The sequence below is a fragment of the Miniopterus schreibersii genome (assembly GCF_964146895.1).
Source record: "Miniopterus schreibersii genome assembly, chromosome: 4".
NCBI classification, from domain to species: Eukaryota; Metazoa; Chordata; class Mammalia; order Chiroptera; family Miniopteridae; genus Miniopterus; species Miniopterus schreibersii.
Window position 1 is genome coordinate 60807139 of NC_138105.1, and position 16531 is coordinate 60823669.

General features: G+C 44.0%; 1 protein-coding gene across 4 annotated transcripts in view; it reads right to left on the reverse strand.

Moving 5' to 3' along the window:
* Nucleotides 1-10714: 10714 nt before the first annotated feature.
* Nucleotides 10715-16531, reverse strand: part of MSRA (methionine sulfoxide reductase A) — a 323213-nt gene continuing 317396 nt past the window's right edge. For all 4 annotated transcript variants that reach the window (XM_081135847.1, XM_081135849.1, XM_081135848.1 and 1 more), the window contains one exon: nt 10715-13971. In XM_081135847.1, the coding sequence (XP_080991973.1) occupies nt 13807-13971 (165 nt within the window). In that variant the 3' untranslated portion in view covers nt 10715-13806. The remainder of the gene's footprint in view (nt 13972-16531) is intronic.

A 16531-nucleotide genomic window follows, 5' to 3' on the forward strand; every position in this document is an offset into this window, starting at 1 on the left:
AATTACACACAGGTATGCTTCCACAACTTATTTCATCTTCCAAAGAGATGAATAACTCAATTTTTCTGCTCCCAAAATAAGAAACATTCCAACTCCTCTCCCTTTATTTGTAGCTCATCCCTGAGACCAACAGATTTGGTTTCCAGAAAGATCCTCATTGGTCACCCTCTTTTGCTTCCATATCTACCACCTGGTCCACAGCCCCCATAAGTGCTGCTTTTACCTCCCAGAGATCATGCACAATGATGCTAAGATTCAGGGTCAGGAAATAACTGAAGTAGAAATGTGCTAGAGATGAGGCCGGAAAGAAATACCATGAATGGGTTGTCGTAACCAAGGCACCTATGCTTGCAAGCATCACAAACTCAACGTGAAGCAAAAAAGGAAATGAGAAATACACTGGGGTGGTACAGAATCAAAAGAAGAGCAGCACAGCCTTGGGAGGCTGTTCTAGCAAACAGCTCCGAGTTTTGACTTAATCCAGGGTGCATTTTAGGCCGTCTGGAAGAATGGGTTGACTCTCCATCCTTTATGCGATCATCCATGAGCATAATTCTTCCAATCAGGCAAGACATAATAAGTGGTATTCCCTTCTGAGGCAACTCAGCACATTGAAGAGAGAGTGAAAGCTGTATTCAAAAAGATGTGTTTTCCTTTGAGTTTGCTTTGAGTGGAATTCCTTGAGCTGTGAACAACAGCATAAAACCAAAAGGAAAAATCAACTTTTGTGCACATGTATTCTGAGAGGGGAGAAAAGAGGATGGCATTTGTCTTTCTCTGTCTGACTTACTTCACTTAGCTCAGTACCCTTTAGGTCCATCCATGTTGTCACAAATGGCAAGATTTCATTCTTTTTTATGGCTGAGAAATATTCCATTGTATATATGTACCACATCTTCATCTACTCATCTGTTGATGGGCTCTTGGGTTGCTTCCATATCTTGGCTATTGTAAATTAGGTTGCAATGAACATAGGGGTGCACATATATTTTTAAACTAGTGTTTTGGATTTTTTTGTATATATACCCAGAAGTGGAATTGCTGGGTCATCTGGTAGCTCTGTTTTTAATTTTTTGAGGAACCTCCATACTGTTTTCCACAGTGGTTGCATTAATTTGCAATCCCATCACTAAGTAGGCGCTAGAATTATCAGGGGGATCATTTCGTAAATTATATAAATGTCTAACAAATGCTGTACATCTCAAACATATAAAATAATATTAAATGTAAACTGTGATTGAAAAATTAAACAGAGAGGATAAAAAGGGAGGTTCTCTATGTTGGTCTTCACTGGAACAAGACAGCTTGGCTGCCATTAGACTCTAGAGAAAGGGCGGGTGGAGGAGCATTTAGGTGGGCAAGAGCAGGCAGAATCCGTATACGGTTATGCTTTGCCAAACCTGCAGAGTTGCCACGGGAATTTTGGCTGTTGGTAAGCAGGTAAATTTGTCTACGAGCAGATGGGTTATGGTCCCGGAGAAAGGTAGGTTTAAAAAGAATTTCCTCTTTTTTGTGAAGAGGCAGTGATGGCAGCCTGGCCTTCAAGTTGAGAAGGCAGAGGCTGGAAGAGACTGACGCCACAGTCTTGTCCCCTCACCTCAGGACACAGGCTAATGGAGAAGCAGAAACAGCCAGGCCACTCGGCCAGGTTCCTATGAAAGGGAGTCTGTGCAAGGAGGGGGCTGCTTTGCCTCCATTGCAAAGCACGTCAAACTTTGATGTTTGCTAATCCTGTAAGGAAGTAATGAAGATCAGAGTAGGGTTTTTATCTTCATATTGAGGTATGATTTAAATAGAAAGAAATGCTTTGATCTTAAGTGTAGTGTTTGATGAGTTTTAAAAATGCATACAGCCATGTAAACTCATACTTCTATCAAGATATAGAACATTTCCAACACCATAGAAAGACCTTTCAAATCCTTCCCCTACCAACCCCAACTGGTTCCCATGCTCCATCCATTCCAACAGAGTCAAACACCATTCTTGCTTTTTTCACTGTGTCAGTTTTGTCTGTTATAGAACTTTCTATTAATGGAATAACATAGTATGCACTTTTTCATGTCAGTAGCTCTCTCCTTATTACTGCAGAGTGGTATTCCACACGTATCTTGATGAACACCCAAACCGTTTCCAGTTTGGGGCTATTATTTTTAAAAAAGAAAACAACTATGAAGGGTCTTGTAACAAGTTTTTTGTGTATGTTTTCATTTCTCTTGGGTAAATACCTAAAAGTAAAATGTGGGGTATTATGGAAGAAACTATCCATTAAATAGGGATGCACACATTGGAATGTTACTGGAACAAAAAAATAAAATTTTAAGTTTGTGTTACAGCAGTTAGTTTTATCATACCCACCAAACCCAGCACACCCGATACACTGTCTTGTATCTGTCATCTGAGAATGGGGGAGGAGCATGTTAGATGCTGAGGTTGAAATGGGCTTCAGTGATTAATACAGAGGTAATCCTGAAAAATCAAGTTCATCCTGGAATGTCAAAGATGAGAAGGTGTTGACTGTTAGAAATAGGATGGACACAGCAACTGTGGTAAGTAACAGGACCAGCAAATCACTGCAATTGTGTGAGCAGGGGACTCTTTGGCCGTGGTCACTAATAATGGGGTCCCCAGCACCGAAATAAAGCCCACTAAGGTCTTCATTGGTCTGTTTAACCAGAAAACAAATGACTATATGTGATGAGTAGAGGCCTCCTTGAGCACAAGTCTTGAACAAACAAACAAACAAAAAATCTTCAAATAGCCAATAAACATGCATAAAACATTTTATACTTATTATCTAGAAAATACAAATTAAAGCCACAATGAAATAACTCTATAACTTCCCAGAAGGGCTAACATTAAAAATACTAGTAATGCTGAGGCTGACAGGATGTGAAGACACAGGAGCCGTACATGCCACTACTCAGAGGACAAATTGGTACAACCCCTTGGAACAACTCTGGCTGCATGTACAGATGAAGCCGGCCTGAAGCTGCCTCTCCTGCCCCAGGAATGGTCTCTCTTCCATCCCTGCCTTCCCAGAAGATGCCTGTATATCTGTCTCCAGCCAAATTCAAAACATCGGACTGTTCTTCTGAAAGGGTCCTCTTGACCACCTCAAAGCTAAATTAGAAAGCTTGGGGCTGACAGAGCTTTTCCACTTGAAGGCCGGCCTTGGCTTCTCTCTTTTCCAGGGGGACCAAAACCATCTGCTGAGGGAGATTCCAATATGCAGGCTAAGGTACCCTTGACCCATATTTTAAAAATTTCAATTGTTATGGTTGGATAGTCACAAAGAGAATTTGAAGATAGGCCCTCCTGTATGGTTTCAAGGTTATGATCCTGACTAATGACAGGAGGCAAACCCCTGTTCTCTGTCCTTGCTGTCCAGGTCTGTGTTCTCGACCATCCATGGGCACAGCTGCAGCCAAGGTTAGTGCCAGTGCAGGGACTACTGACCTTGAATGAATCATCCCCCTTGTCTGACCCCAACACACATGTTGAGAAGGACAACTAGCCTTGAAACAATGAACAATGCAATCACTGGCGTAACAGAAGCAGTACAAATATGAGAGTGATAGGCCAGACGGGGCTGGTGCATCATGGCAACTACAAAGCACTGTGGAGAGAAGTTAAAGATCTAAATAAATGGAGAGACATTTCATAGATTAGAAAATTCAAAATTATTGTGATAGCAATTCTCCCTAAATTGATCTATAATTTCAATGTAATCTCTGTCAAAATCCCAGCAGGTTATTTTGATAAGCTGATCCTAAAATATATATGGAAATGCAAAGGACCCATTATAGCACAAATAATTTTGAAATAGAAGAACAAAGCTGGGGGACTTAGAGTCGTCAATTTCAAAGCTTACGGTAAAACTTTCTCGGATGATGGAAATATTCCCAAACTGGATTGTGGTGATGGCTGCACAACTACAAACCTACTAAAATAAAATTTAAAAAACCACAGTGCACTTACAACCAGTAGATATTATGGGATGTACATCATACCTTAATAAAATTAAAAAATTTTAAAGCCAAAATTCTTGTGAAGAGATAACAATTCAGATATTGCTATACACGTTTAATGATGAACTTTTGTTGGAAACTACATTGCATTTTGTGCCATCCTACAAAATTTGAGAGCTGTGATTATCATCATTCTTAGGGACTTTCCAGGGAGCTCAAATATTGGGGGTTTTTAAGCAGCAAGTGAGATCATGGATCCATCAGTGTCATGAGACAAGAGGGAGTGGCAGAGCCTCCTTGTGCCCTGCCATGGGGGATATAAAATGTTTCTTCCTGGTGGATTCCAGGTGCCTCTAGAATTGGATAATTTCAGAGCACAGATTTTTCCCAAATGACCAACCAGTCAGAACAAGGGATGGATCAGAGCAGATGGTGTGAGCCTGGGAGGTCTCATATCAGCTTTTGAATCCAGTTGGTATCCTCCAGCAGTGCTGCCTCGGAAACTTTTATTCCCTGAAGTTCTCGCTGTTGGCTGCTGACTGCTAGTTGAAGAAATTCTTTCAGAAGTGAATGAGAGAAGCAGAACTCAAGTCTGCAGAAGCCAGTGTGGTTTGAGCATGGAAAACTACCTGCTCCCGCCTTGCTCTCAGGAAACTCGGGGCACTTGGAAAAAGCGTGTTCTGCCTCTGGCCATGTCTCTTGCAAGCTATGTGACCTTGGGCCAGTTATTTAACTTCTCTAAGTCTCAGCTTTCTGGATTTGGATACAAAGACAAGTACTTATGACGCCTTCCTCATATGTATCAGCAACATGTTCATTTAGAGAGACCACATGTCAGGTTTGCTCTGGACAAAGGGGAGTGAAGTCAGACAGTCTGAGGTTTACCCTGGATCATGGTACAGTCTAGGGTCTGCCTCATTACTTTGTGTCCTTGGGACAACACACTTGCCCAGAGACTTTTCTGATGCCGGTAGAAGCTCGGAATCTTTGAATTCACCAAATCCCACCTTTCATGTCACTGTTGTTACACAATTTAGTTCTATAGGTATTTTAAATCCCAAAGGACATCATAGTTGTTGCTTTGTACTATATATTCATTTATATTTACCCACACATTTATTCTTTCTGTTTTTTCCTCCATCTCATATTTTATATTTCCATCATCATTTTTCTTCTGCTGGAAGTACTCCCCTCTCATTACTCTTTTCACGCCAACCTGTTGGCAACAAATTCCCTCAGTTTTCATTTGCTTCAAAACATTTTCATTTTGCTATCATTTTTTGAAGGATATTTTGCTGGGCTAGGATTCTAGCCTGTCTCTTATTTTTCTTTCATTACTTTAAAGATGCCATTACACTATCTTCTGGCTTCCATCATTCCTGTTGAGAAGTCATCTGTCATTTTTATGGCTGCTCTCCGGAAGGTGACGTGTCTTTTTTTCCCCTTCTGTCTTGGGTTTTCACGAGGTTCACCATGATGTGCCTAGCTGTGGCATTTTTGTGTTTGGTTTGTTTGAGGTTCTCTGAGCTTTTTAAATATGGGGACTGATGGTCCTAAGTTCTGAAAAATGCTGATTCAATCCTTTTTGAATGTTAATTTCATCTCATCCCTTTCTTCTGCTCTCTTTCTGAAACTGTAATGATACATGTGATGGACACTGAATCTGTCCCACGTGTCTCTACTGCTGTGCACGTTTTGTTTTCTGGTCTCAGCACTTGTCTTTCGGTTAACTAATTCTATGTTCTGCTGCCTCTAATATGCAGTGGAAACAACCCATTCCATTATTAATTTAAGATATTGTATTTTTTGAGTTCTATAAACCCATCAATTATTTATAAATTACAATTCTTTAAAAAAAATTATTAAATTTATTGGGGTGATAATGGTTAATAAAATTATATGTTTCAGGTGTACAATTCTATAATACATCATCTGTATAATGTATTGTGTGTTCACCATCCAAAGTCAAGTCTCCTTCTGTCACCATTTATCCCCCCTTTACTTTCTACCTTCCCCCGCCTCCCTTTCCCTCTGGCAATCACCATACTGTTGTCTGGGTCTATGAGGTTTTTGTTTTGTTTTTTGCTTAATCCAGTCACCAAGTTTTGAATCTTTTCATTAGTTCTGCCCACCTTCCCTCCATTTTATTTAACATATTAATTATGGTTCACCTAGAGCTCCATGCCTGGCACCTCCAATGTCTGAATCCCACGTGATCTGTCTCTATTTATGCCTTAAAGTCTACTTTGAGATTAGTATAGCTTCACCAGCCATCTTTTGGATAGTGTTACATAATCTCTTTCTTAGTTCAATCTTTCTGTGTTCTTATATTTAATACATGTAAGTGGCATATAGTTGGCTTTCTTTTTAATCTATGCTGGCAATGTTAATGTCTAGACTGTGGCGTTATATTTTCTTGCTTCTTTGTATGGTTAGTAATTCTAATGTAAAGTTTTCATTAAATGTGAGCAATTCAAATACTCGGCATTGCACCTTTAGATAAAAGGAGAAGAGGTCCTATCCACACACTGTTGTCTTCTACCTGAAGAGATTCCTGTCCTCTGCTGGGTGATGAATTAAAAATCCCATCAGGGATCGGCAGGGTCATGGCTGTCTTTGCAGTCAAAGCTCAGATAGACTCAGCCTTTCTCTCTCTGCTCCTTATTTTCTGGGCATGACCTTTGCAGGTCCTGATTGAGAGCCTGGCAGGTCTCAAACTTCTCAGCCTTGAAAGTCTGCAGGAGACTTGGGGTTCCCAAGCTACATCTCTGGCAGCTTCAACCTGGCGCCTGTCTTGAGGACAGCAGTGGTGCTCTTGAGGCAGGTTCCTTCCTGTGCCGGATCTTTGTTCCCTAAGCATTGGAGACTGCACGGTAGTTCCCTCTGACCTTTGAGAAGATGTTAGTCTAGCCTGCTTGCCAGTCATTCATTCAGCTCAAAACTGTGCACTTGGGGCCTCTCAAGTTTCCTCTTTCCCCTCCAGACCCGCACAGCACCTGAGGGCTTTACTGGTTTCTCCCTGTTCCTGCTCCTGTGGATGACCTCCTTCTGAACCAAGTCTGATTCTCAGCCTCTGCTCAGAATTGGAAAGTCCTCCAGGGGAGAGGAGGGACAAAAACATGTGGGCAACTTGGCAGTATCAGCTCATTTCATAGCAGTGTTGATTCTCTGAAATGTTTAGTTCATTTAGTCACTGCTCTCATAGCGTTCCTATGCTGTCATTTAAAAAAATTATTCAGGTTTTCCTGTTGATACAGTGGGAGTACGTACAGCACACTACCCAGAAGTGAACACCGAGAGATTATTTTTTAATCCATTGGAAAGGAAAATTCCCTGCCCCCTCCCCAGTTCACAGTATCCATTAGGGTTTTTGCTTCAACATTGCTAATGGTCATCTTCAGCTCAATATCATGTTTTTCCTCTCAAGTATTAGTCATAGCATGTCATTCCTATTCTCTTACAGGGCATCTTGAGGAAAAGAAAAAATCTGGACCTAGACACTTAACGGAAGTTAGCAAGGAAGGAGAGAGGCACTCACGGGAAACACAAGTTTTAAATGAGGCAGCAAAGAGTACACTGGGGTAGGAATTGTCAGGTTGTAGTTTGACACTGGGTTCTGCCCCTCTCTGGGTTATACTGAGCAAGCCATTTATTTTTCTCAGTCCCAGTCTCCTGGCCATTGAAATAAGGTTTGTTTGGCACTAAAACCTATTCCTTACTACACCAATGCTGTTACATTATGCACAGGGGAGCCCTGACTTTGCTCTTGTCCGTGTCTGAAACAGCCGCCAATGCGATGGAAGTGCTAGAAGGAAGTGTGGTTTCCTGGCTGCTGTGAAAAACAGACAACTGTCTGCTGAAATCAGACTCAGGGTTGGAGAGAAGCAGAAAGTGCTGAGGACACGAAGATCCACCTTACTCTCTCATTCCAGCCAAGAGGGCTGAACACCTGCAAGGTCCTAGTCCTGGAGCTGGACAGAGGATTCCCCAAGCCCCTGTGGTTCTGGGGCACAGAGACAGGCCTGAGATGCCAGGGAAAGCAGGCCAGGGAACTAGAGGGGGTGTGAGGATAAGGCACAGCTTAGCCGGGGGGGCCTGTGTCAATTCATCACCACTCTGCTGACCTACTTCAGAGACTGTCTGTCTGGTGGCATCTGCTGCAAGAGAAAGGAACCTAACATATAAACACAACCAGGGAGGAGAGCAGAGCTATTTGGGACAGGAGACATTTGGAAATAGGAAGTTCTCCCTAGGGATTGTACCTGTTTCTTTTTCTACTTTTGCATTTGAGATATGCCCTGATTCTTTCTTATTACCAGCCAGCTAGGGCATTTGAGCACAAGATGACAGAGACTTGACTCCTGTTTTGCTAATCCCACCTGGGACAGAGTGGGTAAGGTGGTCCCTGGGCTTGTGCCTTCACAGAGGAATTAATTAGACTGATTCTGTTTAGAGCAAAGATCCGAAGTCACCTAAGAATGTTAGATCTAGTCTCGATATTGACCTTGTTCCTTAATTCATTTTTTCCCCCTGAGCACTCACATGGAATTCGGAATCTCCATTCACCCTCTGAGCTGGAATAAAGGAGACGGGCGGTCCTGAAACCAGGCAGGCCTGTGACGATAAACAGGAATCTGATCAAGGCCAAAACAGGTCGAACCAAATCAGCCAGTTCCCCACCAGGGGTTAAAAATGAGATCGAGGACTCAGTCATTCTGAGTGTGTCTGGAGAAAACTGTCTTTTGCAAGGTAGCAAATCCTGAGGACTAAGGACTCACTTCTCAAGTGTTATGTCCTCTTAACCAACCGGGGGGGGGGGGGCACTAGCCTGTCATCCCCGTGTAACTCTGCGTGCCACATTCTACGCACTTAAGACATTTGCACGGATCATACCCTGAGCTGTGAAATAAGTCTCAATAATTTCAAAAGCATTCAAGATATGTAAAGTATGATTTCTGACAACAATTGAATTAAATTAGAAATTGATAACAGATCTCTGGAAAATCTCCAAATAGCTGGAAACTAAATAACACTTGTAAATAACCCATAAGTCAAAGAAAAAATATTAAAAAAAAATTTAAAAGAATTTTGAACTAAGTGAAAAATAAAAACACAGCATATCAAAACTTGAGAGGTTCCACAAAGGTAGTAAAAGGAAATTTACAGCGCTACATACCTATATGAGGAAAGAAAAACGGTTTTGAAACAATGATCTTAGCTTCCAACTAGAGACCGCTAAAATGGAGAGTAAAGCAAAGCTAAAGTGAGCAGAATAAAGAAAATAATAAGGATTAGAGCAGAAATCAATTGGATAGGAAATACTGCCGAGAAAAATCAATAAAACCAAAAGCTGGTTCACTCAGAAGATCAATAAAATTGATAAATCAGTAGAAAGACTGATCAGAAAAACAGAGAAGAAACAAATGACTAGTATCGGTAGTGAGAGAAGTAACATCCCTAAAGAGTCTATGGTTATTAAGAAGAGAAGGGACTATTACGTCAACAAATTTGACAACTTAGATAAAACAGACAAATGTCATATAAAACAAAAACTAGCAAAGCTCATTCAGGAAGAAACAGATGATCTCAATAGCCCTATATCTATTCAACAAATTGAATTTGCAATTAAACACCCTCTCACAAAGAAAACTAAAAACATAGATGTTTTCACTGGCAAATTCTATGAAACATTTAAAGAAAAACTCATACCAATTCTAACTAACTTTTCTAGAAAACTGAAGAAGAGGGAATGACTTCCAAACAACTCCATGAGGTCAGCATTATCTTGAAACCATAAATCAGACAAAGACATTATAAGAAAACTCGGACCAATAATAATACTCAATATCCTAAAAGAAAGAAGTGAGAGAAAAATGAAAAGAGGAACAAAGAACAGGTAGAACAAGTAGAAAACAAAAATATAGAAGATTTAAACCTAGCTATATAAGTCATCACATCAAATCTAATGGTCTAAACACTTGAATCAATGTCCCTCATAAACATAGAAGCAAAATTTCTCACGGATATTTTAGCAGATCAAATCCAACATTATATAAAGGATACTATATCATGACCAGATAGATGTATCCCAGGAATACAGGTTGATTTAACAAGTCAAGTTACAGAGAAATACAGAGAATATTCATGCTGAATGATGGAAAAGAGCCATTTAAGTACCTGATTTGAAACTAGAGAACGGCTTGAACTTTGGAACTTTTGCTGATTTTCACCGGCCACACTTCCTGATTTTATGGGCAGTGAATTAAACCACATTATCCCAAGATAAGCGCTGCCCAATGTCCTCTGTGGAGAGGAATTCTGAAGGTATATCTGGGCTCAGAGGGAAAAAGCACGAAATCTACCAGCAATTTCTAAGAGACCGAGAGAGGAAGGATCAGGAGCAGCTGCAGAGGGACAAGGCATGCCAAGTATAATAGATGCTCTAAGGCTGTATACAAGTGGCATATCTTTCTGAGGGAACTGCCTTGTTCATATTTTGCATAATGACTTTCAAGAAGATATGGGGGACAAGCTAATGAAGCTCATGCATGACACAAAACTGGGAGAGGAAAACAGTATTTCAGATGTCAGAGTCTAAATTAAATTATTTTAACAAACTGAAAGGCAGGGCCCAAATAAACAAAACAAAGAGTGAAAGGCAATTCCTATAACAAAGGTTAAAATGATAATAGAGAAAGGGTATAAGAATGTGGAGAGCTCTTTTTATTTTTTGTTTTTTTATTTTTAATTATATCTTTATTGATTTCAGAGAGAGGAAGGGAGAGGGAGAGAGAGAGAAACATCAATGATGAGAGAGCCATTGATCAGCTGCCTCTTGCACGCCCCCCACTGGGGATCAAGCCCGAAACCAGGGCATGTGCCCTGACCGGGAATCGAACTGTGATCTCCTGGATCCTAGATCGATGCTCAACCACTGAGCCATGCGCAGCCAGGCGAGAGCTCTGTCTTGAAGGCAGTTCAGATGAAAAATACTTAGGCTTTTATTAATCCTATGGGGCAGCAGGAAGACTTACTGCATTAATGAAAGGAAATCATGAAATAAAGGACATACAAGTCCCATCAAACTCCCTTCTTACTCTAGTGCTATCCAATCACCTTCTGTGATAATGAAAATGTTTTAAATCCAATATGGTAGCCACAAGCCTCTTGTGGCTATCTATTGAGTACTTGAAATTAGATAGTGCAACTAAGGAATTAGATTTTTAATTATATTTAATCTTAATTAACTTACATTTAAATAGCCACTGTGGTTAGTGGCTACATGCTAAGACAACATGGCCTTAGACAAATCACCTTCATTTCTGGGCCCAGGGCATCTAGTAGTGCCGGACCACAGGTGTGAATCAGGATGTGAGAAGGAACCTACAAAGCTATTTAGCCTAGAAAAGATTATTTGGGGATCTGGGGAGAGTGGTTTCTGTCTTCAAATATCCTAAAGTATCTGTTGTCTCCTAAAGAAGAGGGCCAGACTTCTCTGGTGGCCCCAGAGGCCAGGACCAAGGCAAGTGGCCTGAAAACCACAGGAGGGAGGTTTCTTTCTTATACATGAATGAATTTGTGGCACTTTCTGATAGTGAAAAATTGCCTCTTGGGTCCTCAGCTTCCTCATCTATAAAATGAGGGCAGTCATCTAAATTATCTATAAAACTCCTTTCAGCTCTAAAACCTGTGGTTTTACATACTAAAGTATAGTATTTTAAAACATTTTTACTTAATTGACATGAACATAGAACAGAAGCATCTTCTTATAGTAACTTTTGGAATTAATTATGGAAGAAAGTTTTCCTTCCCCATTTGTGTCTGTGACGGTCTTGCCAGGAAACAGATGGCACACTCAAACCGGATAATTAAGGAGAGGTTCATTCATACAGGGAACACGTACAAAGTGAACAGGGTTTAGGTAAACCCCAAAACGACAGTGCTATAGGTCACAATGAGTGATAGTATGGGGCCTGTACCACCCACACAGAACCAACCCCCGGGGACTGTTGGGAGAGCACAACATACCTTGACCTAACTTATCTCCTACCCTCAGTCTCTGCTAGTGCTTTCTGTGGGCCAGACCCAAATTAAACCACGAGAGCAGGGAAGCCTATTGGCAGAGTCCATTCAAGAGTCACAGGATGTGGGGCAAGATGAAGAGGAGCTGAATCTGAATCTGGAGGAGCAAAAAGATATCAGCGCAGGCTACTTTCTTAGCTTGAACTGCTATAACAAAAATAGCTGTAATGAACTTGGGGGCTTAAACAGCAAACATTTATTTCTCACAGTTTTGGAGGCTCAGAAGTCCAAGATCAAGGTGCCAACAAATCTGGTGTCAGGGGAGAGCCCACTTCCTGACTTGAGGACAGCAACCTTCTTGCTATGTCCTCATATGACCAAAAGAGGGTGCTCCTGTCTCTTTCTCCAATAAAACACTAATCCCGATATGGGGGCTCCACCCTCATGACTTCACACTATTCCAGCCTCTGGCCTTTCTGTTTCTCCATCACCACACTTGTACTGAAAAAATGAGACATCATTTCTCAGTACAAGACAAATGCAGTTTGTATTTGGAAAGCATTTCCTTCAAGCAACCCAAGAGGGGGCGCTGACAGTGATTAGGTCTATCTATGCTTAGGGCACAGCAGGAATCCAGGAGGGGAAAGAAAGAAACAGGCTAAGATCCACGGGGAACAATGTCTATTTCCTAATCCGTCTTCTGCCCCAAATAGCTCCACTCTCCTCCCCCAGCCTGTGTTTACATGTCTCCTTTGCATCATTAAGATAATTTAGTTCTCGACAAGTTTTGCCACCTCACAGAGGCCTCCCCTGACCAGTGTAGCTGAATCAACCCCAGACATAACTTACGATCTTATCCTACTAACCACCTCCAGATCATTTCTCAGGGCCTGCAATGATCTTATCTATTCATGTGTTTACATGATTATTGCTTACGTCCCCACACCTTGTCTTGAATATAGACTGCAGGGCAGGGATTGCACGAGTCTGTTCTCTCTAACTAGAATAGTCCTGATGTGAACAGCTACATCGTGTGTGTGAAAAGCACTTATTATTACCAAAGTTGCAAAGGGCCAAAGGGGTGGATGGTTCTCCAAAAAATTCAATCTTATTTCCCATTTGGGGGAGAATGACTCTGAGGTTTTTGTCTTACAATACTTAGGGATATCCTACCTAAACAGTGCAAGATGGATGAGACATCACACAGTTTGTATTATTAGACTGTAGTCTTTTATTAGAACAAGCATTTCTCATAGCTGTAAGCAACGTGCTAGAATTCATCAAGCTAACTCACGTTTTCTCTGCCACAGGAGGGCCAAAGAGCGAGAGAAAGCCCCTTACACATGTGCAGGATCAGAGAGCAAAGCATTTCAGTGAATGATTCATTGAGGCTATAAATTTGGGGGGATTTTAAGGCACTGGAGGGCACAGGGCGTGTGAGGTGGGCAGGGCTTGGATGAAGGATTTCCAGCATGCCCCATCCAGCCCCCCTCTCCCCCTTCCTCCCCTGGCTTCTACGGCAGGCACCCAGGCACGAGAACAGTGAACACAGCATATTCATTATCCTCATTCAGACCCCAGATGATCCACAGAACTTCACAGCTCCACTCCCACCACACCTGATTAGGAAATAAATTACATGTTATCAACTTGCCATGGCGCTGTGTGTAAATTACACCTCAATAAACCAGATTTCCACCAGGGCCTTTGTGCTTCGTGCACTTCAAAAAGCCAGTGACGTGAACCTCAAAAGAACTGCCCAATTTGTTGGAAGCGTTTCTGCTGTGACCTCAAGGGCCCACCACATGGGGAGATATTACTTTTTAATCCCCAGCGGACAGGACACTCCGGTGCCCCCGAGGCCACAGTAGCCATCGGGGTTCTTGCTCAGGTACTGCTGGTGGTAATCCTCTGCATAGTAGAAAGCCTGTCCCTCCCGGATGTCGGTCGTGATCTGGCCATAGCCATTCTCTGACAGGACCTGTGGAGAGAAAGGCATGATCAGGACCCGATCCTGGGCAGAGATGGTCCCAAGAAGAAGGGACGGGGACAATGGGCTGGGAGGGAGGTCGACACAAATGGCTAGGGATGTGCAGTTGGTCCCTGCCGGCCTGGGCTTTGCCACTCCCCAGCTGGGTTATTCTGGGCGAGCTATAAGGTCCTTGATTTCCCAGGGGAACAGCAGGGACGCGTGGCTCCCTGGCTGCCCTGGACGAACGCAGTCCCCGAGAGCACTCAGCAAGGCTGCAGTGGGAGGGGACGACAGGGCACCAGCAGGACGGGCAGGGAGGGCTGCAGTGGGAGGGGACGACAGGGCACCAGCAGGACGGGCAGGGAGGGCTGCAGCACCACCCAGGGCCGCCCCCTCTGCCTCCATCTCAGGGACAGGGCCCCTGCCCACTCACAGGCTGGACAGAGGACCCCCCGCTTGCTCCCTGTGGTTCTAGGGAACAAGGAACCTACCAGGATGCCCTGGGCAGCAGAGGGTCACTGGGGCCTGGGCTTTGTGACTCCAGGCCCAGGAGCCTGGGGAGTGAGGTCAGGGGAGGACATGGCCTGAGGGCCTGCGTGGGCTCATCACTGCCCCCTGTGACCTACTTGAAGGCCTGGTGGCACCTGCTGCCAGGGAAAGAAACAGACACATAAACACAAGTTGGGGGAGGAGAGCTGAGCTATTTGGGGCAGGAGACGGATTAAGAAACAGACATTGTTCCCGGCGGATTTTAGCCTGCTTCCTTTCCCGTTTGGATTTCAGCTGTGCCCTAATTCTTCCCTGCTCCAGGCTGCCTGCAGTATTTGAGCACAAGGCTACAGAGACTCGGCCCCGGCTTCGCTGATTCCATTCTGGCCGGGGTGCAGGTGGGGCCTGGGGCTTGTGTTTCCATAAGGGACCTGACCAGTCTGACTGTCTGTTGGTCCTCACATCTGCAGAGCGCCAGGAATCCCACATTAATATTCAGCATGGTTCACTGCCTCGGTTTTCCCCTGAGAACTTTCACCCTTCTCCTGCACCTCCATTCAGCCCTCTGAGCCCACATGAGGCTGACTGAGGATCCGACAAGCAGGCTGGATGGTGAGGGGCAGGATCCTCGCCAAGGTGGGCGGGTTGCACCCCACCGCTCCGAAGCAGCCAGTTTCCGCACAAGGGTAAGAAATAACAATGAAGAGCCATTCCAGTTTCAGTTTTGACACTTTTTTGTAACCTAGCAATTATGGAGGGCTCACCATGTGCCAAGCTCTGCACAAAGACTCCACAATGTGAATTTTAGCCTCACAACAGCCATCTGAAGGAAACGCTGCTATTATCACCTATCTTTAAAAGTGTGTCAGATACTATGTCTTGATCATGGGCATTCTCGCCCTGGCACTGCATCGGCAGAAAGCTTGGAAACTGCATTTCCCAGGTTCCGCTGCTGGCAGCACTAAGGTTTAGATGCCACCAGGGGGAGAGGCACAGGTGGGAGCTGGGAGGCCAGGTCCAGGGAGAAGCCACTGCTCTCAGGGTGCGGCTGTGAGGACAGGCACAGGTATGTTTAGCGAGCAGACCTGAGACTGCGGCTCCTCCTGAGAACCGTCCACTCTCATGCTGCAGGCGGAGTCATCACAATGGATTCTAGTGATTCCTGTAGCTTCCTGAAGTCCTGAAATCCAGCGGTGCTTTTCCCTGCCCTTCACTCCAACAGCCTTTCTAACGATTCTGGAAGCACCAGATTCCCTTTACAGAATCCACCCTACTTGAAACATCTCACACGTTTTCTGTTTCGGCCCCTGAGCCCCAGCTAACACAGCATTTGGTGTGGGTGCTGTGCTCAGGATGCAGAACCTCCGTGAGAATGAGAGCCTGGGCTCGGTAAACTGCCTGGCTGGGGTCAGTGAGGAGTGACCTCGCTGTGAGGGAAACCGGATCAGCACCACGGGCACAGTGGAGATGCACACACTTCAGTTATCACTAGTATTTGCCAGTGAAGAAACGGCACTGAAGGGAGGCGTTGGGACACCAGGTGGCTGTGGCAGGGGAGGGTTCTGGTGACAGTGAGCATGAGGGCTGCGGGGGGTCAGGCCAAGGGCCAGTGGGAAGAAAAGGGTACAAAGTCGGGACCTGGCATTCCTGGCCCAAGTTCAGAGAGCCAGGGGGCACTTAGGGCCGATTTAAAATCATCTCCTATTTCTTTTCTTTTTTTTAAGCCCTCACCTGAGGATATATTTTTCCATTGCTTTTCAGAGAGTGGAAGGGAGGGAAGGAGGGGGAGAGAGAAAGAGAGAAATATTGATGTGAGAGAGACACATGGACTGGTTGCCTCTGGCAGTCACCCCAACCAGGGGTGGGGCGTGAACCTGCAACCCAGGTCCATGCCCTTGGCTGAGCATCAAACCCGAGACCCTTAGGTGCAGAGGCCAATGCTCTAACCACTGGGCCACACCAGCCAGGGCAAGAACCTCTCTTATTTCTTGTAGCTGTACCCAAGCACCAAATAAAAGGTTGGCTCCCGAGGGTTCGGGCTTTACAAGTGGAGTTGGAACCCTCACTAGCTCTGCAGCCC